The 25260-nt window shown below is 40.1% G+C and overlaps 1 protein-coding gene across 1 annotated transcript in view; it reads right to left on the bottom strand.

Moving 5' to 3' along the window:
• EPG5 (ectopic P-granules 5 autophagy tethering factor) overlaps window positions 1-22908 on the bottom strand; it is a 125855-nt gene extending 102947 nt beyond the window's left edge. The window contains exons 1-9 of the mRNA XM_012556797.2: window positions 22652-22908; window positions 10408-11352; window positions 8869-9112; window positions 7551-7687; window positions 6577-6684; window positions 5599-5672; window positions 5393-5498; window positions 3117-3231; window positions 2559-2709 (exon numbers count right to left, since the gene is read on the bottom strand). Of these exons, the coding sequence (XP_012412251.1) occupies window positions 2559-2709; window positions 3117-3231; window positions 5393-5498; window positions 5599-5672; window positions 6577-6684; window positions 7551-7687; window positions 8869-9112; window positions 10408-11352; window positions 22652-22714 (1943 nt within the window). The 5' untranslated portion in view covers window positions 22715-22908. The remainder of the gene's footprint in view (window positions 1-2558; window positions 2710-3116; window positions 3232-5392; window positions 5499-5598; window positions 5673-6576; window positions 6685-7550; window positions 7688-8868; window positions 9113-10407; window positions 11353-22651) is intronic.
• Window positions 22909-25260: the final 2352 nt, after the last annotated feature.

Below are 25260 nucleotides of genomic sequence, written 5' to 3'. Positions count from 1 at the left end.
GAAATGCAATCAGAAAGGTAACAGGAAACCTGATCATGAAGGGCCCTCTAGGTCACCGCGAGGACTTCGGCTTTTCCACTAAGTGACTTAATATTTCTAAACTTAATATTCCCAGACATTAATGACTGACATGAGCTGGTTAACAATTTAAAAGGGACACGCTGGCTGTTGTAAGAACACACTGGGGTGGGAGGAGGTGGGTTGGGCATGTGCAGAAGCAGGAATATAAGTTAGGAGGCTATTGTGATATTCAGATGAGAAATAACTGGTACACACTAGGATGGTAGCCGTGAAGGTGGTGAAAAGGGGCTGCATTCTGGAAATAGTGTATTTTATTGATTCAAAAAGATGCACATCTTTGACACTTTATCATCTCTGAAATTGGGATGTATGTTAAAATTGACGACATGCCATAATTTGACAACACTTTTTCTTAGTGGCACATAATACACATATTTAGAATTAGCGGCCTCTTAGGTTTGATGAAAGATGGTATCTGGAAGGTAAAGATGATAGAATTTGCTGTTAGGGACGTAAAAGAGAGAAAAGTGAAGAATGAACCAGGTTTTTTTTTTCCTTGAGCAACTAGAACACAGTTGCCATTTCTTGAAATTGGGAAGACTATGCGAACAGCAGCTTGGGAGACTGGGGAGAGAAAGCTCAGTTTGGGAATGTTTTAAATTACAATGTTCATGAGTCATCCAAGTGGAGGTGCTGAGTTGGCAGCTAGATGTACACATTTATGAGAGAGTTAAGGGCTGGAAATCTAATTCAGAATTATAATGGCATATAAATGATATTTAAAAACATAAGAATGGATGAGAGCCCAAGAAGGGAGTCTGGATAAAGGGAAGAGGTCCAGGAACTGAGCCTTGCGGCACGCCAACATGAGCATTAAAAAACCAAGGAGGCAGAAAATGAATGGCCAGTGAAATGCAGGAGAAACCAGGAGAGTGTGGTATCCTGGAAGCCAAGTAAAGAAAATGTTTTAAAGAGAAACTAGTCAACTATGTGAAAGGCTGCTATGTGAACTACACGAAAGATATCAAGTAGGATGAAGATTTAGAATTAACCAATGGATACAGGAAGTAGCACAATGTTCATTAGTGTAATTCATAACAGCCTTCTGGGTAATGTTGTGGGGAAAAGCCTGATTGTGGTGAGTTCAAGTGAGAATCGAGGGGAAAAACTGGAACCAGTGGATGACCTGAGGAGAGGGACTTTGTGGAAAACTGTTCTACAACTGAAAGGTATGAAAAGAATATGCAATGGATACAAAAAAAGAGTAAGCAGATGAAAAAACAAAGGAAGCATAATCATAGTAAGCTATAATAATCAGCTGTAAATATTTACATAGAAATAATAATGTAAAGACTGAATACTGGCCTTAAAATAACACCAGTATCTTTCCTAAAGAGTTAATGAGAGAAAAAAACAAGAAAGGACAGTCCTGGCACATAGTAAGCAGTCAATCCTATATCTTATACGTGCACCCAAGGACAGGTTTTATTTATGGCCTTATTTAACAAGCAGAAGCAGAAAACCAATGTCTAGACTTCTGATAATACCAAGTCCATAGGCTTTTACCTTTTAAGAAATTACCCTCCAAGTTCTTCCAGCCATCCCTCTTCCCACCTTCTCATTTTCATTCCTCTCTACTAAAGACTTTCTCTAGACCTTAAAAGTGGCCCCCAGCCTTTCATGTCATCCTGTAATCACCTACCCAGCTTTGCAAAGCTGATGGGCTTATATATAAAGGAAATTAAAATCTACTTTGCTTTGGAAATAAAAGTGGGGATAGGAAAAAGTTTTTTAGTTTTTTGGGTTTTTTTTTTTTTTTGGATGGAAGAAATGGCATATTTATATGCTGAAGTGACTACGAAGGTGTATGATATAATAATGATATAGTAAAGACAGAAAAACTGAAAATGCAGAAAAGAGGCTACAAAATTAATTCAAAGAAAAGCAGTATATATTCTCGTATTTACTCAGACACTGTATAATAAAAACATAAACCCACTTTTCACTCAAATAAATGATAGTGCTTTCCCAGTATAAGAGAGTGGCCACAGATTTGTAAGTCTTTGCAATTTTTTAAAAATGGTACTTAACAGAAATTAGAATAAGTAAGAGAGAAAACAGGGAAGCAAAGACCAAAAGAGCTATTGCCAGTTTTCCAGAGCTAGTTCACAATTCCAAGGCAAAGGCTCAGAGGTAGAAGAGCAGAGAAAGCAAAGGAAGGGGAAAGGGCCTGCATTTCCAGTAACCCCCTTCTCTTCCCTGTCCCACCCAGCAGTAGTCTTGAGGATCTTGATTAACTCCAAGAACAGTCATCTAACAACCCAGTTAAATTTGAGATAATTAACCCAGTATCTTGGCTGGAAATATTTATAAAATTGCCATCTGGTAGATGGTGAAAAAAAAACAACAAAACAAAAATTATTTTTGGAAAAATGAGACCTCATGTATAGCACTAAAACATCCATCATCTCCAATTAAGAGTGTCTGTGCCTGACAAAGGTGAAAGCAAAGCAAGACAGATGCAACGGCAGCATTACCTGATCATATAACCAATGCGCTTCACAAACTGCCTATAGCGTGCTCTATTAAAGGTTTCTAACCCCACAGCCAGAAGTTCCACTAATGAGTTGGCAAAGGCAAAAATTTTCATCATCTCTTGAGGTCTTGTTGTTTCAGGTAAATAATCACCTAGAAGTTAACAAGAGAAAAGGAAAAAGTATTATTACTATGGAAAAATACCGAAGGATACAGGTGTAAATACTTCAGTGAGGATGCAAAGCCAAAATGGATAAGAATTAACAATCCCTGTTACTCCTATTATCAACGTGAAATGGGAAACTTGAGACAAAGTGCAAAATTAAAGCTTAGCAATATGCAAGCTAGCTGACCTTCTCGAATTTAAGCACTAAGTGGGAAATTACAAAAGAAAGGAAGGCACTCTTGTCAAGATGATATAATCATCTCTCTGTAGTAGAGCTGGGCAAAGTGGAACATGAATCAGGAGCCTGCACATAAGAAGTAAGACTTGATGCTAAGTTCCTGTGTTTGAGCTTGCCGCTACCACATTTTACATATGACAAAAGAAATTCATCTACCTTTTGCCTTAAACCCAAGAAGATGTTGAAAGAGTTCATGAAATGGAAACTGTGATAAAAGGATAACCAAGTCATCTTCATTAAGGAGAATCCAACTAGTCTCAGGATCTTCGTCCTAAGGGAAAAGATGCAAAATCATGTCAGCTGATTGGATCACAGGAGTCACAGGAGTTAAATGATCTCAATGGTACACATGTGGGATTCTCATATGAGTTTTCATGGACTTTTCCTCCAAGACAAAGATTCATAGTCTTAGTTCACAGATGGGCTATAAATCCCCTGAAAATGCAAGCACAATTTTATGTGCATCTGGGTCATGTCCATTCTTCAGTGGCTGAAACTGTTCTCATTAAATTTCCATCCCAAAGAAGGTAATTAAAAACATTCCTCTAGAGTGGAGATCTTACTATAAAACTCAGTGCTTTGACACAATCCACTAAAGAGCCATGACACTACAGTTCAAATTATTTTAGTCACAATTCTCTTCTCCCAAAATTGAGGCCCACTCTAGTGCCCAAGAGAATTATCAGGAAGCAATTAGTATCTGTTATGGATGAATGAAGTTGTTATCAATTAGTGCAGCTGAAAACAGGATAAAAATAACAGTGGTCATACAAAGGGATTATATAAGGGAAATCTTTGGATTCTTTTTAAGACAAGTCCTAAGATATGCTACATTCAAAAGAGAATGCTGCAAAAAGATTCAGAGATCCTAAGACTATATCAGCTAATTTCAACAAACTAATGCAATTTAATTATAATTTCTTTAAGTGACCTCATTTTTATCCTCCAAGGAGCCTTGGTGGTGCAGTGGGTAAGAGCTACGGCTGCTAACCAAAAGGTCAGCAGTTCAAATCCACTAGCCGCTCCTTGGAAACCCTATGGGGCAGTTCTACTCTGTCCTAGAGGGTCACTATGAGTCGGAATCGACTTGGCAGCAGCAGGTTTCATTTTTTGGGTTTTTTATGGGTCTAACATGGCGAACAAACAAGAACTTCAGAAACTCTACTTTGAGTAGTAGTTCTCAACTCTGGCTGCACATCTGAATCACCACAGAGGCTTTTAAACATTTGGGTGTCTGGAAGCAGGCCTGGGCAAGGTTTTTAAGTTGCCCAGGGGATTCTAATATACAACTAGTGCTAAGAAACCACTGATACGGAAAATCCACAGTGCCTTCCTCCCCACAGCCTTTTCTGACTCAACAGCACCCCCAGTTTTCTCATCTACTCCCCAAATTCTTGAACTCACTCAACATTTGGTGAGTGCTAACTAGGAACCACGCACCAGGCAGGGTCCTTAATCATCTTCTATCTCTGGGATTAAATCTAGTAAACCAATCAGAAACAAAAGGAGAGACCACTCTGAAAAAAAAAAAAAATCCCCCCTCACAATCTTTAAAAGACCAATTTGAGATGCTCTTCAGACTCCAGCAAAGGTGTTCATATATTCACATCACTTACCACCATCTCACCACCTCCTGCAAATCTCAGGAGGAGTGAAATGACCCCATTTCTGAATGAGCACTGGGTAAATGGCTGCTGTTCTGAAAACTGTCTGCTGTGCATTTCATCTCCTTTTCAGAGAGAGGTAGTGTTAGTAAACCGTCCCTAGCCATCCTGGACAAGCACATCAAATAAGGATTTAGACCATAAAAAAACACTGGAGCTGATAATTAGCTGGAGGAAAAATTTCTTACAAATACACTAGCCATGTGTACAACAGAAAGAAAAATTCATAAACGTTATCTCAAGAAACTGGATTTTGATCACTAAATTCTCATGAAAATAGCCATCTTCTACCTTTCAAATGAGAAAGATCTGGATAAGAGTTAAAGCAGAACCTTTGTAAATGCCAGATCTTCATTATACAGACTCAGATTATTTGTAGGTGAGCTCCCAATCCCAGAAACTTGTTAGTACATAAAAGAAAATCCTAATACAAACTGAATATAATTTGGCTGGATTTAGTTTCCACGTTCCAAATCCTCCCAGCTGAACACAAGGATCTTCTTAGGGGAGGGTGGCAGCGGATTCAGAGAATGGCCTCTGGAGGCTCCACCAGTTAATGATTGTGTAATTAAATGACAAGGGACTTCACTCCTCCCCCCCAACCTGAGTTTCCTCTTCTGTAAAACAGGGATCACAACAGTACTTTAACTCATAGGATTGTTGTGAAGGTTAAATGAGATAATATATGCAAAGTACTTAGAATGATACCCATCACATAAGAAGAGCTCAAAACCTGTTAATAAAAATAATGGAGATACCACAAGTTACCTCTTCTCCTCCCTCATCTACTAGTGTCCAGGTCCCTGACGCTGGTCCCAAGGAGGACGGTTTCCGCTCACTGGGCTTCATGTGGCACATGAACTCTGCTCGATTTCTGAAGGACAAGGGAAATGACTCCAATCACAAACCACAGAAAGCCACACGGGAGTGCCTTCTGGATCATCTTCTCACCCTGAAGTATTATCAGCACTTACTTGACAGGAGACATGAGCAGCGCAAGGGACTGCATAAAGTGAAAGACCCCTGATGGGTTATTCAATACTTTGATCTGAAATCATAAAAGGAAAAAGTATATTGTAGAAGACCAACAACCCGCGTGTCCATAACCTTAATTCACTAGCATTATGACAAAAGGAGGCAGAGCGGCAACAAATATGGAGTTGGCACTCAATCCACAAGAGTGAGGGTTATCTGGCAGCACTGACTCAGCCGTAGTCAAAGAGTAGAGGTAACTGATCAGTTTACATCAATCACCTGTAACAATATAGGGTGAAGGACAATACCACTAATTTAATCCAAAGCGAAAACAATGACAAAAAAATATCTTCTATCTACCTAAAAAGATTCAAACTTTTGCCACCAGAAATACTAAAAAGGGAAGAAAAGGAAATATGGAAAGGTTGAACTTGGCATACTTTCAGGCTCTTACACATCTGTGTAGTTGCTATGAGCAAACGACCCAAAGGCAAGCAGGAGAGGGAAATACCACAGGCCATATAATCAACTCCTGGATATTTGAGAGTTGACCACACAGAACAAGAGCTCTGCTACTACTTAAAGAACTTTGAGTTGCTGGTTGTCTCTGTTTTACCAGGACCAATTATGGTGCGGGATGGATTAATTTAGGAAGCTGTGTTGAATACTACAGAAAAAAGCCCTGGTGAGCCTCACTGCACAGAAATTTTACAGAATTACATACTACTACACCTGCCAAGCCAGGCTACAACTGAATGTTTGCAATTCTATCATAATTTCATCAACTGTGGGTGGCCCAAGAACTTTCAGCATAAAAACTCTTATGAATATGTACTAGACATATTTAAAGACTTTTATTTTAAATATCTGTATTTTCAAGCAGTCTTTTTTTTGGGGGGGGGCGGATAATTTCTTCAAGAAAAGTTCCTAATAAGACCGCCCCAACCTCCTCAGAATCAGAAAGCTGTTCATCATACCTGGATGAAAGGAACAGCCCATTTACTAACACCAGCTGGGCATCGAAGAATATGGTTCAGAAGGAAGAAGTGATCTCCAGGACAGCCAACTCTTTGTAACACTGATACCTGAACAATAAAGGACATATGGTTTCACTATTTTAAAAGAATAAAAATTTATCTAGGGGGTCTAGTAAAGTCACTTATCTGGTGTAATTTTTAAAAGAGTAACCAGACGTAAGATATACCATGGAATGGTTGAGTTTCTACCACACAGAGGCAGTGTGGCCTATGAATCTATGTATGAGTGCTACAATAAAATTTTCATAAGTAGTTTCTCTGCAAATAGTTTTTACTTTCTGACAAATTACTGGCCACAAGACAATAGATACAAGGCAAACAGTTTAATCTATTCGCAGTTTTCCATAGCTTCTCAAATCCAAATAAGTGTGCTTAGAATAACACTCCATATTTAACACTAGTATGAAAATAAAGACACCAAAGGCATCCGCATTGAGAAATATAACCAATAAACAAATAACCACCCCCTCTGTAGCACACATAACTTGTTTCCTGTATTTTCCAAATCCTGATATCTTTCATCTTCCCCTTAAAAAAGCATGACTAAGTGCAACATTAAACACATGATAAAAAGAAATTTATGTGGAAATTTTTTAGATCAAACATCTATATTCTGAATACACATCTAGTCTTAAATTCGGTATACTTCCCATGTTTCCATTTCTTCCTAAAATCTAGGGTTCGTTTTCACATAAGGTTTATTAAAGAAAAAAGTACTTTGTGCTCAATAATGCACTAGATAAAATAACATATTATCATGTGTCATAATCAAAGAAAATGTCACTAATTAACTCATTAAGTGAAATAGCCAAAGAGGCTGCTGAAGAAAAACTATGATGAAATAAGATACTTCTTAATTCCCTTAAATTATCAGGTGAATAAAAGACAGACTACGCCTATTTCTATTCCCTTACCAATTTCTGCAGCCAGAGAAGAATGTCATCATGGAATTGAGTATCTTCATTAACTCTCCTGGTGAACATGAATAAGACACTAATGCACTCCTTTAGTTGACACAGATCAGAAGGGATACTTTCTGTCTGCTTAGACACTATAATTAAAAAGAGGATTACGTGAGACCCACATAAATGGGTTTTTTGGGAGAATTCTTAGAAACTTCATTTAAAGCAAACCAACCAAAAAAAAAAAAAAAGAAAGAAAAACCCTTTAAAATACTTAGTTCAGATAAAAACCCAAGGAGAATTTCTACTTAATATATACACCAAAAAAGTATTTAATTCTGTGAAGTTCAAACTAAGGGAAAATTAACTTCATCAAAATTAATTATATATTCTTCTTAAAATCAAACAATAATTTAGCCTAACTAGTAAAGAATGTCTGCCTTGGGCATTGTGATCTTTTAAGATCTACCTATATGGGATCAAACTGACAACAGCAACTCAAAATATTATACCGGAAACTTAGGGGGCAGTGAGTTTATGTTAATGGGGGAGGAACAACTCAGAAACGGAGGGTGAGAATGGTTGCACAACTTGAAGAATGTAATCAGTGTGACCAAACTGTACATGTAGAAATTGTTAATTGGTGTTATGTTCTGCTGTGTATATTCTTCACAACAAAAATAAATGATATTTTTAAAAATTCATTATATGTTATCTGAAGATCAGCAGATTTTTGGCTTACCCCAGCTCTTTGAGTTAAGAAAACCTGGGCAAGAGGGAGGAGGAGGAGTACTTTTGACTTTAAAAAATCCTAGTATCTCTTCCAGAAATAAAAATTCCATAACTCAATGGCTAATACTTAACACATCATGTGGTAAAGGCTAATTTCTTAAAACTCCCCAAAACCTGAAACACTCAGAATATTACAGATTTTCTGTTGAAAATTAAGTAAAATAGTTCAAGAAACTGGACAAGCAAAAATAAAATTGCAAAAGACAGAGGATAAAAAGGTATACTATTAGCTTTAGGATCAAAAACTACGTGGACTCCCCTAGATACATAAACTAGGGCAGCAAGGGACGTCAATGATAAAGAAAGAGCTTTCTGGATCCTAGAGAAGCAGAGAATGACAATGACAGCCCATGGGGAAGGGAGACCTAGCACTGCTCCCAATATCTCAATCCCACATTGGGAAAGGCAAGCTAAATAGCAAGGACAAATGGTACCTTGTATACCAATTCGTGTACAGTCAATTCAACCAGATTGTACCACTGCATTCTTTTTTCATTCCAGATCACAATAAAGAGCGAGACCATCATTGCTTACACACCTGGACCTTGCTGATGAATTGCTAGAGATCTCAGAACAGCCGAACTATTGAGCAGTGCATAGATGTAAGACTCCACTTGCAACCTCGAGAGCACGGACGTGTAAGAATGCAGAGCTAGGGTCTGGTGGAGGTGCTCAGATTTGGCATCAAATAGCTTCTTTAGCTCCCCCAGTGCATTTTCATTCATCTCTACTGTCTGGTAGCGATGATGGCCTGGAACTTTCACTTGATCTGCACAGATACCCTAATGGTGGCCAAGAGAGTAAAATATGAAAACAGTTACTCCTTGCACTTGAAATAATCAAGCAGCAGGGATAGAACATCTGTGATGCATAGGTTTCAGTACCATCCTCAAAGAGTTTATAATCTCGATAAGGAGAGAATACTGCCGTATACAGAATAATATTAGCAAATATATAACCAGGTGCCAAGGCGTATAATACCAATTACAAATGCAGTACAAGTTCGGATAACAAAAGAGCAAATCTTAAGAAGTAGGTGGGGGAAAAGGCGCAAGAAAAATGATAGTGCCTGTCCCTAAGACTCTCTTGATTGATGATTTTACCTTCTACTTTATTACCACTGAGGTCAATCTGATCTCTCCTCAACTTCAAGGCCCCTCAACATCTCTCTGTACCTAGTCTCATTATTCTTTTGGTTCTGCTCAAATGAAAGAGACCCTTTCCTTTCCAGTACTAACTCCTGCAACTGTGTTCTTGATTCTATCCTCTTTTTGTCAATATTTCCAAATGCTTCCCTCTCCATAGACTCTAACCTACAGAGAGATACACAGGTATCCCAACAAGTCGGGGGGGGGGGATCCCATGTTTTATCTCCCTGATACCTCGTCCAGCTTCCCTTCACTGCCAAACTTGTCGAGACTGGCCTTCTCCTCCCTGTCACCCCTCCCAGCCCACTATGAAACTGCTTTCCTTATGGTCACCCTGGCTTCCACTGGGTTGTAACTAATTGCCATCCCTGTTTTCTTATCTCCTCTCTACCTTGTTCCATGGATCATCCTCTCCCTGCCATTCTCTACCCACCAAATATTCGTGGCATTATGCCCACGGTCACAAATCAATGGCCCATGGCTGAATGTGGTCAGGACATATGATTTTCTTGACCTATACTGTGTGTGTGTGTGCATTTAATTAGTTGCTAACATTTACAAATCAGGATCCCTCACATAAAAACCCAGATTTCTAGCTTGTCTTGGAAAAATCACGAGACGTGGCAATGTGGCAATGCTGGATCAACAAAACAACCCACTAGAACTCAAGAGTGGCTGCCCTCTAGACAGAGCATGAGCTTTCCCAATCACCACTGTTTCACTCAGCCTGCTTCACTACTTCAGGTTACCTGTGTGGCCCCTGCAGCCACCTTACTTTGTGACCTCTGTGTGGTACTACTCCAGACCAAGATAAGGTTAGTGTGGGAAGGAGAAGCCAACTCCAGACCTAGAAGGCATCACAGGAACAACAGCTCCATTGCAAATTCCTTAGACTCCTGCAAGCTTCACAGAACACTAGTGAAAAATACCTGTACAGACACTTGCTCCTCCTTAAAGTGCCACAGTCGACTTTTAGCATTTTGGCAATCAGACGTCAGGGTAAGTAGCTCAGCTTCAGCCAGCAACAGCTGCTTCCTACACCGTGAGTAGTTCAAAAGCAACTCATAAAATTCATGCCTGTCCTGATGAGCCATGCTGTCAAATTCTTCTAAATATGACTCCACATTTTCCAGCCATGAACCAGGCTCAAAGATTTTTAGCTGTTCTTTAGTAAATGGTACTAGCTCTGGTTGTGATGGGAGTTCGGGGTAGAGTCGTTCATTACGAAATGAGGGTTTCACAGCCACCAAAGTTGGTTCTTCTCCAGTCATTTCAGCTGGCAACTGGGGATACAATTTTTTTACTCTAGGTGGCTGAAAAACATCTGTGGCTTCACAAGAACTCTGCAAGCCAACACTGTGTAGCACCTCTAAAGAAAGACCCTGGGCTTGTTTGTCTTCTGTTCTATTGTGAGTTTCTCTGACATGTAAATTTCCCACTTCCTGCTGAGTATGAGAAAAATCAGACTGCAGTGTGCTTTCTGAAGGTCCACATTGTACCAATTTATTTTCCTTTACTTCTGTAAAGTTCTCGGGAGTTTCTACTTTGGTGCCAACATTGTCTCCAGGGTCAACCTTCGGCTTGATTTCTTCCTCCTCGACACAGGCTCTGATCTCTCCCCCTCCCTTTAGGGTCTCGGTGTTACGTGACAGGGACTCGTCATTGCTCACAGTTAAGGAGGTGAGTGGGACATCAGACATTTCACTCTCATTTTGTTCACTGGCATCATTCTTCAGCTGGGAATCAGCTGACACTTTCAGATGGTCTCCTTCGATTTCACAAACTGGAGGAGGGATTTTCTGCTCTCTGGAAGTTTTTGGAAGGGAGACTTCATCAGACTCTTCCCTCTGAAGGGTTTCACATTTCTTCTTTTCCTAAAAACAAGATTTATAATGTGAAATAACTTATAAAAATAATTGATGTTTTCAACATGAAGAATTTTCGAATTGGATAGAAAATCTAAATTTTATCATTTAACAAATAGAATCTAAATTCACTTCATAAGCAATATGTTTTATATTCTGTATTATGCAATTTTGAGTGTGTTGAGCTTGGAGCCTCACTACGCTAATCCTAAAAGGAAAACACATCATAATAAGCAGCAAATTACGATTTAAGAATGGAAAAAGAAAGTCTTAATTAGCTTGTCCTCCATCCTGCTAGAGGTTAAGTGAAATAAAACAGTCTCCAAGTATCTTAGGCCTCAGTAGGTTTTTGTCTTCATCTGGGCAAACATATTTGCTCAAAATTCAGGCCGGAAAAGTTGGAACAACTTGAGAAACAAAAATAAATGACTATAGTATTATATTGTAACTCACAACCCGCTGCTGTCAAGTGGACTTCAACTCATAGCAACTCTATAGGACAGAGTATAACTGCCCCCTAGGGTTTTCAAGGAGTAGCTGGTGGATTTGAACTGTCCACCTTTTGGTTAGCAGTCAAATGCTTAACCACTGTGCCACCAGGGCCTCTATACCTCACAGGTTAAAATAAATACCCATGAGCCCATACTGCCACACCCAAATAACTGAATAAATAAATAAACAGGCAGGAAGCAATAATTCTTCCTTACAGAAGAATTCCATTAAATAAATATAGAAGGAATGAGAAAAACAGAAAACCACCATTAGAACACCATGGTAATAAGTGCCACAAGTAAGATCTACTGATGGATGGTCAAATGAATACGTAAAAGTTTAAGCAGAAACACAGTATTTGCATAGTCTCAACATATCTCCTATTTAGTAATTATAAAGGGAAAAATAGTAAATTTCAGTGGAGAATCCTGGCAAACAATGTCTAAACCAAGTGATCAACAGTAACATCACCAGTAAAACATATTGACATCATACACTCCCCAATGTGGTATTCTGAGAAGGCACATCATCTCTGTGGTATCCTTCCCAATAATGCATAACCTCAATCTAATTATAAGCAAGCAACGGACAAAACTCCAAATTAACGGATAGTCTACAAAATAACTGAAGTGTTACAACCATAAAAGATAAGACTGAGGAACTGTCAGAGACTGGAGGAGACAAAGAGATATGACAATTAAATGCAATGAGGGATCCTGGATTAGATCCTGGAGCAGGCAAAGAACATTAGCGGAAATACTGTTGAAAATCCAGAATATATAAAGTACTTTTATAATTCAATAATAAAAGGATAAATAACCCAATTTAAAAATGGGCACCAGTCTGGCAGTTCCTCAAAATGTTACCATATGATCCAGCAATTCTACTCCTAGGTATATATGCAAGAAAAATGAAAACATATATCCACACAGAAACTTGTACATGGATGGTCATTGTAGCATTATTCGTAATAGTCAGAAAGTGGGAAGAACCCAAATGTCCATCAACTGACAGATAAATAAAATGTGGTTTATCCACGGAACGGAATATTATTCAGACGTAAAAAAGAATGAAATACTCAAGTTAATGGTAATATTCCCAAACTTGCATGCCCACACCCTGCAGATCTTCAAACACTCCTGGGGGAGGCAGGACCTCTGGGATGTATATGGGGAGAAAAGGGGGTTTGCTGTGATCATTACCAAGCAACATGGCCTCAAGAGCAGTGGTGAGGGCTCCCTGTGGCTCCACTTGACTTCTCTACAACATAACACGGATAAACTTTAAAAATATTATGCTGAGTGAAAGAATCTAGTCACAAGGACCACATATTACATGATTCCATTTATATGAAATGTCCAGAACAGGCAAATCTCTACAGATAGAGAGTAGATTAGTGGTGGCCTAGGTCCTGGTGGTTTGGAGAGGGAATAGAAAGTGACTTAATGAATACAGGGTTTCTTTTTGGGTTGTTAAAAACATTCTAAAACTGATTTTGGTGATGGTTGTACAACCCTGATAACATACTAAAAACAATGAATTGTACGCTTTAAATGGGTGGATTGTATGGTATGTGAATCATTTCAATAAAGCTGTTAACAAAAGAAAGGCATTTAGTGAGTTTAGAATTTAATGAAAAGTACGTAGTAGAAAATGGACTGTAGAACAGAGGGAGATTTTTATCCTCTAAGAGTAAGAGATCTCTGAGGGTATTAAATGCTGACTGTGAGAAAGACAGAGGAGACAGGAAGCTGGAAGCAGTCAAAAGATGGGCCACAGTCAGGAACAGCAAACAACCACACCTCTCCAACCCACAGGCCACATGAAGGGTTCCTTCCCCAGCCTATCCCTCAGGCAATTTTTAACCTCCTTTTGCCCCTCCACACTACTGCTTCCTCTCAACCCCCTGCAGAATAGCCCTGGCAATTTCAAATTCTCCCATTCAACTAAGCAAAATGAAGCTAATGCTACTACTGTACTCCCAAACTTGGACGCCCACACCCTACAGATCTACCTTCTGGGAATAATCATGACCAAGATAATCCAAAAAAAAAAAAAACCAAGCCCACTGCCATCAAGTTGATTTCAACTCACAGCGACCCTACAGGACAGAGCTGAACTGGCCCATAGGGTTTCCATGGAGTGGCTGGTGGATTTGAACTGCCGACCTTTTGGTTACTACTGAGCTCTTAACCACTACACCACCAGAATTCCAACAGCATGATAAAAAGAGAAAATACTGACGCTGTCAAGGATTTCATTTTACTTGGATCCACAGTCAACGCCCATGGAAGCAGTAGTCAAGAAATCACAGGATGCATTACACTGGGCAAATCTGCTACAAAAGACCTTTTTAAAGTGTTAAAAACCAAAGATATCACTGTGAGGACTAAGGTACACCTGACTCAAGCCATGGAATTTTCAATTGCCTCATATGCATGCAAAAGCTGGACAATGAGTAAGGAAGACTGAAGAAGCACTGATGCCTCTGAATTATGGTGCTGGCGAATACTGAATATACCATAGACTGCCACAAGAACGAACAAATCTGCCTTGGAAGAAGTACAGCCAGAATGCTCCTTAGAAGCAAGGATGGTGAGATTTTATCTCACATACTTTGGAAATGTTATCAGGAGGGACCAGTCCCCGGAAGGACATCATGCTTGATAAAGTAGACGGTCAGCAAAAAAGAAGAGGTGGATGGACACAGTGGCTCCAACAATGGGCTCAAACGTAGCAACAACTGTGAGAACAGCACAGGACCAGGCGTGCTTCATTCTTTTGTACACAGGGTAACTATGAGTCAGAACCAACTCAACAGCACCTAACAACAACAACAATGTGGTCAGATAACCAATACAGAGACCATTTTTTTAAACCTATCTAGCCCTTCTTCGCAAGCAGCCCTGGTGGTACAGTAGTTAAAGTGCTCTGCTGCTAATCAAAAGGTTAGCCGTTCAAACCCACCAGCTGCTCCACAGGAGAAAGATGTAGCAGTCTGCTTCCGTAAGGATTACAGCCTTGAAAACCCTATGGGGCAGTTCTACCCTGTCCTATAGGGTCGCTATGAGTCAGAATTGACTCAATGGCAGTGGGTTTGGTTTTCTGGATTTTTGGTGCAAAAGCTGGCACTTATGTAAGTTTATTTTAAGCAAAAGACATTTTTCTTACAACTAAAAATGTCCAGGCAGAATAAGAAGAATCTGTATTTCTTTATTTTTTATCTCCACATAAGAGTTGCATAGAGAACCAACTACAAAATAATTCCACAGGAGAAAAAAATTTCAGGAAATTATATAAACAAGTTGTTAATACACACAGAAAAACATAATTACATCATTACAGTAAATATGCCCTGGAGTGTTGATGCATTCTTGGGAAGAAACTTAAAGAAGAACCCATAACAAACTGTTACCAACAGTTATCTCCAGGACATGGAATTCAGGGACTTTCATTTCTGGGTTGTACGTGTGTGTGGACATACACTCATACAAACATTTTTTCAAAGCAAGCACTTTTATAATTAGAAAAAAAAAAAGTTTTTTTTAAGTTCTATAGAACAAATGGAAGTTTCTATCCATCACTTGAAGTTCAGTCGCTAGGAATTTTATTCAATAAAAAAGTTATAATTCCTTTCCTTCCTTAAAAATAATGATGAGCTGCTTCTTCACAAATGACAGAAGATCCAATTTTACACATTTTGTAGACTACTTATCACTGGATTATTTTAAAGGCAGGATCTGTTTACCATTCATATCTGTGTCTCCAGCACTTAGCACAATGCCTGGCACAGAGTAGATAAAAAGGGCCTGGGCACATTGGTCTAACTATCAGATCAGGCGCTCTCAGGGCCACTTCACCAGCTCTCCTTGGGATATACAAGAATACTAAACAGGTAGAAAGGCTTTGGGGAAAGGTAGGTGTTCTGTATGTTTCCACAATGATCTCAAATCCCATAAGGTATAAGTTATTGTTATGCTTTCAAAATACACATGTATAAGCACTCATAATATGAACTTACAAATATGTATACCTTTGTGAGGCTCTCTAACATTAACTGTAACTCATTAGTAACCTGTAAGTCATAAGAAAGTTTCTTAGAAAACTTCTGAACTTAGACATAGAAACATGTGAAGTATGTAAAGAATATAAATAACCTTTAAGTTCACTCTGACCCAGCATGCTGTGACACAAGAAAATATAACAAAAATCTAAACAATCTCCCTAATCTCTAACCTTGAAGAAAACACGCATCATTCAGCTACTCTCTAAGCTTGGAAAAAAGACGTAACGTACTAGTCTTTGACATCACACTGGCCCTTGTCCTGTAGAGTCAAGGTGACAAATTCACATACAAACCCTAAATTTCGGCTCACTCACTGACAGAAGGCAGTGATGGAACTGAGATTCTGTCTACTGCAACTTACCTAAGACCCTAGCTACAAGGGACCTCTGCCAAGTTCAAGCCATGCTTAAGCCTTCCTCTACAGAACTCTTGTTAAAGATGAAAGCCTGAATTCTAAAGATTTGGACTCCAGCCATTTAATTAATGTTGTAATTGTAATTGTTAATTCTGATTCTCCAGTTCTAAATTAATGTGAGGTCTTACTTGCATGCCTTGCCATGACTTCCCTGCAATAAACTAAACAAGTTTATGCACGATAAACCAGAGTACCTATCAATTTTCTAAGATAAAATCCTACACAACAGTGGGGATTATACATTTTGCTATGAATACAACATCTCTTCCTTGGCTGCCACATTCTGTGGTGTTGCTCTTAATAATCTTGTATTAACAGCATTTTATATGCTTAATCTCTCCCTCCTTCTTGATACACTTTCTTCATGCAGCTTCCAGAACATTACCCTCTCCTACTTTTCCTCCTAATCTCACTGGTCGCTCTTTCTCACACCCCTTTGCTGGTTCCTCCTTTTCTCCCCAACCTCTTAAAATTGGAGTGTTCCTGGGTTCAGTTCTTGGTCATCTTTTTTATCAACACTCACTCTCAAAGTGGCCTCATTCAGTCTCTGGCTTTAAATACCAATGATAGGCTGATGATGCCCAAATCTTTACCCCATCCCAGAGCTCTCCCCAAACTCCAGATTCCCATAACCAACCCTACTCTGTATCTCCATGTGGATGGCTAAGAAACATTTATTCCAAAATTATCATGTTCAAAACCAAACTACTGATCTTTCCCCCAAAACCTGTTCCACCCTAAGCCTTCTCCATCTCAAGAGTCACCTGACTATTTTCTCTCATATCCTATATCAAATCCATCAGCAAATCTTGCCTCTACCTTCAAAAACTCCCCAGAATTCAAACACTTCTCACCACCCTCAATCTCACAAATCTGGTTGAAGCTACCATCACCTCTTGTCTGGATTATTTCAATAGTCACTTAAAATGGGTGTCTCTGCATCTACCTTTGTCCCCTTTCAGTCTATTCTCAACATAGCAACCACAGTGATCCTCTAAAGCTTAATTCAGATCATGTCACTTCCTTGCTCAAAATCCTAAGATAATTCCATATTTCACTCAGAGTAAAAGCTAAAGTTGTCACAATGGCCTGCAAGACCCTATGTAACCCGATCTTCTTATTATACCTTTCTGATTTCACCCCCCTAATACCTTCCCCTCTCTCACTCCACCCTAACCATGCTGCCTTCTTGCAGTTCCTGGGACAAGACAGGCATGCCACTGCCTTAGGGCCTTTGCCTCCGGCTCTTGCCCCTGGTTGGAAAACTATACTCAATATCCACATGACTAACAAATCTCTATCACATCTTTAGTCAAATTTCACCTTCAGTAACGGCTATCTTGACCATCTACTTAAAACTGCAACCCATCCTGACCTCTAACCAATGCTCTCCACACCCTTTCCCTGTTCTTCTTCTTCTTTCCCATACCACTTCACCTTCTAAGAGAGTCCTGGTGGCTCAGTGGTTAAGAGCTTGGCTGCTAACCAAAAGGTCGGCAGTTCAAATCCACCAGCTGCTCCTTGGAAACACTATGGGGCAGTTCTACTCTGCCCTATAGGGTCACTATGAGTCGGAATCAACTCTACAGCAACGGGTTATGGGTCGCCTTCTAACATATATTGTATCTTTTTTTTTATGTTTGCTTTATCTGTATTCTCTCTCTAAAATTAAGCTCCATTAAGGCCACATTCTTTTTCTTCTTCTATGTTACATACCAAATGCCTAGAACTGTTCCTGGGACACAGAAGGTGATCAATGGATATTTGTTCAACAAATCAATGACTCTTAAGAGGCACCAAAAAAAACCAAACCCATTGCCGCCGAGTCAATTCTGACTCACAGTGACCCTGTGACACAGAGTAGAACTGCCCCATAGGGTTTCCAAGGAGCAGCTGGTGGATTTGAACTGCCAACCTTTCTTTTTTCCTCTGATAAGCTTGATCCAGATTCTTTTTCTTTTATTTTTTTATTATTGTACTTTAGATGAAGGTTTACAGAACTAGCTTCTCATTAAACAATTAGTATACATACTGTTTTGTGACACTGATCACCAATGCCATGACATGTCATGTCAACACTCTCCCCTTTCTCGACCTTGGATTCCCTATTACCAGCTTTCCTGTCCCCTCCTGCCTTCTAGTCCTTGCCCCTGGGCTAGTGTGCCCCTTTAGTCTCGTTTTGTTTTCTGGGCCTGTCTAATCTTTGGCTGAAGGGTGAACCTCAGGAGTGACATCATTACTGAGCTAAAAGGGTGTCCAGGAGTCATACTCTCAGGGTTTCTCTAGTCTCAGTCAAGCCGGTAAGTCTGGTCTTTTTCTGTGAGGAACTGCTGACCTTCTGGTTAGCAGCCAAGCTCTTAACCACTGCTCCAGCAGGGCTCCATAGGAGGGACAAAAGGAGCTAAATAATAACGTACAGCATCACCCAACTTCACTCCTATAACCACTCATGAGAGGGAGGAGCCAAAATGTAGAAATCATCTAGGCTAAGAGCAAGAGGCATCCCTGGGTAGCACAAACAGTTAAGCACTAGACTACTAGCCGAAAGGCACTGGTTCAAACCCACCCAGAGGCACCTTGGAAGACAGGCCTGGCAATCTGCTGTCAAAAGGTCACAGTCTGAAAACCCTATGAAGCACAGTTCTACGTAGCACACAGGAGTCACAGTGAGTCAGAACTGACTCCAGGGCAACTAACAACAAGGGACAAGAGAGAATGAGAATTATAAAAGGCTTTCTGTTATCAGCTTTCCAGGACACATCCCAGTCTGTCCTTAGTAGTTACTATAAGTTGTTACTATTAATGAGTTGTTGGCATTTAGAAGCTAATATTAACTGTAAAAATACTTTATATAACTTTAAAATACACTACTTCTGCAGAGTAGTTCCAAATATAAGCATCTACTCTTTTTTAACCCATAGTCTACCAAGATTAGCAAAGTCAGGGTCCTCTAGGGTGGGTGATACTTTAGCAGAGAAAGATACTAAAACAATGAAAACGTTATTAGGACTATCTCTTAGATATCAGGTGATAAGCACCAGATAATAAAGGCTAGCAAGATGAAATCATCTATCAGATGATTAACACTGAAAAACGTAGGTCAGATGCTTGGTAAAATCCAGAAGCCTCTCCAACTATCTAAAGGAAATAGTACATGACATTATTTACTTCCTGATCTGAGACTTGGGCCACCACTTTATGACTCCACAGTTGATAAATTATACCACAGACGGTAAAGGTTTCAGTAATGCAGGGCTTTATAACCATGACCAAACTATGGTCAGCACTAGGAAATGAATCTATTTACTCTGAAAGAAGAATTAACTTTTTAGACTAACAAGCATGAGTGTCCTGCTGGTGCCATGGACTTTTTCCATTTGCGTCTTCATGCAAGTCAGAGGAAATTTTCTGGAGTAAATCATTCTGAGTGACAAAGCTTGGAAATATCTTCAATACTGGCATTTACTCCTTCATTCAACAAACATTATCAAGTGACCACAAGGGCTGTGAAGGGTATTGGGAATACATCTGTGAACAAGGTAGGTTCCTCCCTCATTAGTTCACAATCTAAAGGGGAAGAGAAATGTTGACAATGTAACCACAAGTGAGATGAGTGACACAAAGGGGTACAGAGTGTTACTGGGGCGGGGGGGCAGGCGGTAACATGAGGGTGATCAGGAAAAGCTTCTCTGAGGAAGTATTATTTAAACTAAGACCTCATGAATAAAGCATGCTCGGCTGCTAACCAAAACGTAGGAGGTTTGAGTCTAGCCAAGGGTGTCTGGGGAGAAAGGCCTGGCATTCTATTTCCAAAAGTTCAGCCACTGAAAACCCTATGGAGCACAGTTCTACTCTGACACATACAGGGTCGTCAAGAGTCAGAGTGGACTCAGTGGCAACTGGTTTAACTGGAGCTAGGTAAAGAGTGGCAGAAAGACTGCCAGGACAGAGGGAACAGCATGGGCAAAGGCCCTGAAGCAGGAAAGGACACATATGGTTGGAAATCAAAAGAGATAGTGGTGGCAGATGGCAGGCTGAGAAGGAAAATGGAAGCCAGATCATGCAGGGCTCTCAGTCCAAGGTAAGGACTTTGGACTCTAACTTATGGATAATAGAAAACCTCAGAAGGGTTTTAAGCAGGAAAGTGGCCTGAGCAGTTTTGTTTTAAAAATATCAATCTAGCTTCAGTTCAGAGAATGGGCAGCAAGAATGATGAGGAAAGGTCAGGTTAGCAGAAATCCAGAGATGACGGTATCCTGGAGAAAGGTCGTGGTAGTAAGATTGAGAGAAATGGGCAGAATCAAGAAAATATTTAGGAAATACACCTGGCAAGACTTAGTGACTGATTCAATTTGGAGGGTGAGGAAAAGCATGTTTCTTGTTTGACCAAATGCCTCTGAAATGTAGACTTCTTCATAAAAATTACAAATATAAAAACAAAATAATGTATGTTTGTGTAGGAAAGTTTGCCTGAAATGTGTCAATAAAGTGAACAATTGATTTTTCATGATGGATTTAAGTTTAACATTTTTAATTTTTTGATTTAGAAACCTTGTTTTAAATAAAATAACTTAAGAGAAAAACCCTCATAACTGACCATTTTTAAGTATTAAACATTCTCTCTATAGACAGATAAACCAAACCCATTGCCATCGATTCCAACTCAGTGACCCTACAGGACAGGGTAGAACTGACCCACACGGTATCCAAGGAGTGGCTGGTGGATCTGAACTGCTTTCTGGTTAGTAGCCGAGCTCTTAACCACTGCACCACCAGGGCTCCACAGACAATAAAGACATATAAATATAGATAAATAAAATAATTATTAAGTTTCTAGACTGAGAGTCAGGATTTTTTACTTTAACCTAAGTCCTCTCATGAACTGCACTACTCTGGGCTTATCATTAACCTGTCTAGGCTTTAGTTTCATTATTTATTTGGAGGAAAAAAAACCTAGTGATTAATATTTCTAATTTCTCTAATTAAAAGTTTTAAGATCTTGCTCTCTACAGACAACTGATGTTTACATGTTATGCATTACTGTGGTTCAGGGGTCTTATGAATGGCTAGAAATGGCTTTCCTTCCTCCTCCTCTTCTGGATAGCTTTCTACCAGCTCAATACCATGCAAAAGAGTGCCTCCTCACAGCCCTGGGTAAACTAAGGTGCATAACTGCACTGTTGTTAGTTGCCATCTTGTTGATTCCGATTGATAGCTGCCCCATGTGTTGCAGAGTAAAACTGCTCCATAGGTTTTCAAGGCTGTGACCTTTCAGAAGCAGATCACCAGGCCTGTCTTACAAGTTGCCTCTGGGTGGGTTTGAACTACCAATCAGCTAGTAGTCAAGTGCTTAACTGTTTGCACCACCCTGGGACTCCTCATAACTCCACTACAGCCTTTTAAAAACGCATTGTAAAGAAAAGGGTCTATATAAGTTATTTACAATTTATTAAACATGGTACTACTCTCCTGTTATAACCTTGTTCCTATGAGAAAATCTGAGTTTTGGATCATTGTTAAGTTACACATGCTCTAGAACATCACCCACTTCTAGGAAAGGAAACTGACTGCACTTGTAATACCATCTTCATTACTTCCTTAACGTAAATTCAAATCCACGAAAGCCAAAACCATCTAGGTCCACCAGCCAGAGGAAGCATTTAATCTGTTCACTATAAAATAAATGTTATTTTAGACAACATGTAGGGACAAATAAATATCCAGACTGCCCCTAATAACAGATCAACTGAAAACCACATCAATACATCTCAGTTTAATCCAGAAATTCTAGAAGATTCAAGTACTTCTCTACTGTGTGAGTCACACCCTGGCTTAATTTCTGGACCTTCGTGCCCCATCGCAAACAACCAGGAGAAGGAGAAAAACAGGAGCAGCACCACTATCATCCTGAACTTTGGAAGTGAAGAGGACCAGCACATAGCTAGTCTATATTTGTCGCTATCCATAAAGCTCTGCTAAAGGACCCATAGGGGATGGGAGAGACTGAAAAACGTTCCCAGATTATAGAGGAAAAGAAAGAGTCAAAGATGGAACCGGGAGAAAAGCTGCTTCATGGCAGGAATCGAAAAGGAAGAACCCACTGAGGTCAGCAGAGGAAGAAAAATAAATAGGCTCCTCACAAAGTGTGACAGGGAAAGGTGCCAACAGAGGAGCAGGGCCAGTGTCAATGGGTGGTGGGATCAAACACTGGCAAGCGAGGCGGAGGATGAAAACGGCTCAGAGAATCGCAGAGAGTCAGCTGGAGGGGTCGAAGAAGAAAGCGTAGCCTGAGCGCACACGCCAGGGCTTCGGGGGAGGGAGAGAGAAGTCCTCACCTTGGCTTTAGTCCGGCTGGCCTTGGCTTTGGCCCGGCGAGGGGGCCTCACTGCCTCGGCCATAGACCCTGCAGCGGCCGCGGCGATGTCGCAAACCCTGAGCGCCCCTCAACTTGCCCAGTTCCGGCCTCCGGAGTCTCACATGATGAATCTCCACCGCTCCCAAAGAAGGGGCGGCAACTCGGCGCCTCTACGGATCGCGACGTAGAACAAATCACCACGAGAGGCATTTTCACTGGAGGATGGTGGCTCCGCCCCCTCCTTTGCGCCCAGGCTCCACCCCCCTTGCCCGGGAGTGCTGGGGGCTTCCTTCTCGTAGCTTCGCGGGTTAGCCTGATACTCTTGGCGTTGTGTTACCTCTGGACAGTAACCCTCCAGGCTGATAAGTACCATCCGTCTCCCAACCAATGCGGCGCTATACTCAATCCGGATCGCGGATTTTCTCCCACACGTCAACCACGTTGGCTTAAAGGAACCGAGGGAGAGGTGGTTGTTGATCTTATTTTGACCATTTGTGAAAATCAGTACCAGTCAGTCATGCTAAATCTTTGGAGTGTCTTCAAGGAAGCTGCGTGGAGCAGAATCGGAGAACCTTGGGTTTCTATCGAGATGTGCACTCAGTTTCCTCTTTTGTAAAGGGGAATGATGATAAGTCCGTTTTCGGATGTAGTGAGGATTAAATGAGCTAAGCGTGAAGGATGCATTTTTCAAGTAGGGGATGGAGGTGGATATGAGAATGGAAACTGGAGGTGCCAAAGAGAACCAAATTGCTTTGTATGAGCAGAGATTTAGAGAGTTTAAAGGGGCAGGAGGAACCAAATAAGGGGAGAGGAGGATCAGTCGGCTAGCAGAGGGTTCACTATTAAACAAAACTAAATTTTCCATCATGAAGGCATCTATCATTGGAATAACTTTAGAATTGTAGCCAACAGCCAGAAAAGTCAAGTTCTGTTTTTGAAAAAGTGCCAAATTCAATCAGGAAGCACAGAGATGGAATCTGAGCAAGTGATAAAGCAACCAGGTTATTAGTCAAAACAAAAGAATTGGGTAATAATGTATTTTGACCCCAGAAGGTGGTTGTAAAAACTATTCCATTTAAAGGGCGTAGACTTGGAGTTCCTGTTGCCACAGCAACTATTTAACGGGGGAGGGGGGGGTGGGGGACTCAGGAAAGTTGCCTGAACATACGCAGCCAAAGATTTCATTTCCTAGCCAAAAATCTGACTGATAAGCGACCCTAGTTGGCTGGGCTGGTAAATCCAACTTGCTCCAGGCAGTAGACTGAAAAAGTAAACCGATTATTTGAAGTGAAGTGTCATTTCAGGAACGTTCAGAATCAAATACAAAGAAGATAAGGTAACTCAAACCAACAGTATAACCCTCGTATATTAAATTAGAAATAATCTATGTCTTTTTAAAATGGTTGTACTGGTTAAGAGAATTTGGTAAATTAGAGGATCTAAGAGACCCTAAACGGGATGGACTGACAGTGGCTGCAACAATGGGCTCAAGCACAGAAACAATTGTGAGGATGGTGCAGGATCCGGCAGTGTTTCGTTCTGTTGTACATAGGATCCCTATGAATCAGAACCAACTTGATGGCACCTAACAGAAACAACAGACCTTGTGATTCCAAATTAAAATATGTATTTGACTAATTGATTTTATGTTACATATTTTTAGTTGAAAGCTATAAGATAATTCTACAACGTTGTACGTAATTCTGGAATATTTATGAGAAATTGAGTTCCATTATAGCTATAAACTGCATTTGTTAGACTGTAGTAGAGTGGTTTAGGTAGTTATAAAGGTTTGTTGGTCAATTCAGGCAATATAAGAAATTAAAATGAATTTAATATTGTAGGTTAAATTGTTTGAAGAAATTTAAATCATAAATGAGACTGATTGTTTAAGGGAGTCTGGTCTGTTGAATTTGAGGTGATCAACTGTTCATTAAAGTTCCCCCTTGAAAGTGATTATTAGCGTTTATCTGATTTATAAATAGAATATTAAGATTTGTAAAGATAACTTGAAGACTTAAGAAAAACTAAACTTTAAAATGTGTACGACTGTCATGGATTTAACTGTGTCCCCTCAAATACGTGTTAACTTGCTTAGGCCATGATTACCAGTATTGTGTGGTTGTCCTCCATTTTGTGATTTTCCTATGTGTTATAAATCATAATCTCTGCCAGAGGTTAAAGAGGATTAGGGTGGGATATAACACACTTGCTCAGGTCACATCCCTGATCAGATGTAAAGGGAGTTTCCCTGGGGTGTGGCCTGTACCACCTTTTATCTTACAAGAGATAAAAGGAAAAGGAAGCAAGCAGAGAGTTGGGGACCTCATAACACCAAGAAAGCAGGACCAGGAGCAGAGTGCATCCTTTGGACACGGGGTTCCTGCGCAGAGAAGTTCCTAGTCCAGGGGAAGATTGATGACAAGGACCTACTTCCAGAGCCAACAGAGAAAGCCTTCCCCTGGAGCTGATGCCCTGAATTTGGACTTCTAGCCACTAGACTGTGAGAAAATAAATTTCTCTTTGTTAAAGCCATCTACTCGTGGTATTTCTGTTATAGCAGCACTAGATAACTAAAACAGACTTTAA

This window comes from Trichechus manatus, unplaced genomic scaffold, assembly GCF_000243295.1.
Source record: "Trichechus manatus latirostris isolate Lorelei unplaced genomic scaffold, TriManLat1.0 scaffold00078, whole genome shotgun sequence".
Classification (NCBI taxonomy): Eukaryota; Metazoa; Chordata; class Mammalia; order Sirenia; family Trichechidae; genus Trichechus; species Trichechus manatus.
Note: the sequence above shows the minus strand (reverse complement) of the source record. Positions and strands in the feature narration are given on the sequence as shown.